The sequence below is a fragment of the Pinus tabuliformis genome, chromosome 9 (genome assembly GCF_031772625.1).
Source record: "Pinus tabuliformis cultivar Carrire ecotype Pingquan chromosome 9, CPIR1, whole genome shotgun sequence".
Classification (NCBI taxonomy): Eukaryota; Viridiplantae; Streptophyta; class Pinopsida; order Pinales; family Pinaceae; genus Pinus; species Pinus tabuliformis.
The window spans coordinates 838288726-838290677 of NC_142307.1; the positions used below are offsets into that span (position 1 = coordinate 838288726).

A 1952-nucleotide genomic window follows, 5' to 3' on the forward strand; every position below is an offset into this window, starting at 1 on the left:
CCATCTCCTCCTAAGACTAGATCCAGGTCTGCAGCGGAAGCAGCTCCTTCATCAGGTACTGACTCTCCCCCTTGTTCCTCTGCTATGCATTTTAATCATTTATTTGTCTCTATGGTTGCATCTGCATCCTCCCCATGTTTAATCACTTCTCCCATTTCATGTTCGATTGAGCCTCTGTTACCAATTTTCTCCACTACCCCATTGATTATATCTGGACTGGACGGGTCTCAATTGCCATCTGCACCTACTCCCTCAGGCTCTCATGCCTACAATCTCTGCCCCCGAAGGCAAACCACCCCCGATGCGTTGGGCCTGGGTATCACACCCTACCTTTCTGACCATAAGCCTACTAGAGGGCGACCATCCAAATTAGCCAAAGCCATTAAAATTGCAGGGGATGATGTTGCCCAGGGTCAACAAAACACCATTGATTGGGTGCTTAGAGCAGCAGACACCCTTGCCAAGGTTCCCCGATGAAATGGCTCTCCTTCAATTGCAGGGGCCTGGCCAGCCCCCCTAAAAAATTGGCCCTCAAGAGACTCTTGAGTAGCGAGCCCTGTGATATTATTTTCCTACAGGAGACCTTGGGGCCTTCCGATTTGATCGTTAAAGCCCTTCTGGGCATCATGCCTGGGTGGCACTTTCAAGCCCTGGACGCTGCAGGGCAGTCTGGGGGACTTGCCCTTGGGATCAACCCTCGAACCATCAGGGTGATTTCTTCATGGGGAGGTCAAGGTTTTCTTGGTATGGATCTCTTTTCAGCTGAATTGGGCAAACAGATTCGTATAATAAACATATACACCCCCTATCAAAATAGACTGGACTTCTGGCAGCGGTTTTTGGATAACCCGATGATCACTCCCTCAACCATATTGGGGGGTGACCTCAACTTTTCCATTGGACACGAAGAATCTTGGGGTCATCACTCGCAACTCGATCCACTCTCGGATCAGCTGAGCTCTCTGTTGGATCAACATGGCCTTATTGATGTTCCTATGAATAAGAAGATGCCTACTTGGCATAATAGAAGGACTGGTGAGGCAACCTTGGGGAGAAGACTTGATCGATATCTCATCCATGAAGACCTTCTGGTTACCCTCACAAACTACAGACAATGGGTGGGCTCAGGTGGCATATCTGACCATTCACCTATATATTTGGAATTGGCAGGAACCATAACCAAACCAAGAGCCCCCTACAAGTTCAATTCATCCTGGTTAAAGGAACCAGACTACCTCAAGATGGTCTCTGACTACTAGAAATCCCATCCCCTTTCAAATGAGCAGAGGAAGGTTGTAGGATTCTACAATAACTTGTACAATCTCAAGCGGCTATCCATTGATTGGGCCAAAAAGAAAAAAGCTAGGGAGGAACTTGCCCTATCTGCCTTAGAAACCCAGATAGCCTTACTAACGGATGAACATGGCAGTGGCTTCAACTCCATCGAGTCAAAATTGCAACTAGTGGAGCTGGAAGCCCAGAGATCTAAGATCCTACTAGCCCAGGAAGAAACTTGGAGACTCAGAAGTCGGGCCATCTGGTTACAAGCTGGGGATGGCAACACTAAATTCTTCCACAAATTTGCCAATGGAAGAAAAGCCAGCAACACGATTTGGCAGATGCTCTTGGATCAAGGATTGATGGAAACTACTCATCCTTGGCTGACTCAATTGGGCACTGCACATTTCAATCAGTTGTTCAAAGCCCCTCCAGGTACTACACTGGTTTATATCATTCGCATTGTAGGGTACTTTCCCCGATTTGTGGAACCATACTTGCTGGAGGATCTCAATAAACTTGTCTCTTTGGGGGAACTGGAGAGCACTCTGAAATGGTTCAAAAGGGATAAAAGTCCGGGGTTGGATGGATGGCTAGTGGAGTTCTACCTCACCTTCTTTGACATCATTGGACTTGACCTTCTTGATGTAGTCGAAGAAAGCCGTATCCTGGGC

General features: G+C 47.5%; 1 protein-coding gene across 1 annotated transcript; it reads left to right on the forward strand.

Annotated features, from left to right (window-relative positions):
* Positions 1 to 626: 626 nt before the first annotated feature.
* Positions 627 to 1259, forward strand: LOC149151400 (uncharacterized). Its single transcript, XM_089443144.1, has one exon. It carries the CDS (start codon positions 627 to 629, stop codon positions 1257 to 1259), a length of 633 nt encoding a protein of 210 aa, XP_089299270.1.
* The last annotated feature ends 693 nt before the right edge of the window (positions 1260 to 1952 follow it).

Bases quoted from the DNA above. Each gene is read 5' to 3' on its own strand.
- LOC149151400 (XM_089443144.1), top strand. From the start codon at position 627: ATGCCTGGGTGGCACTTTCAAGCCCTGGACGCTGCAGGGCAGTCTGGG.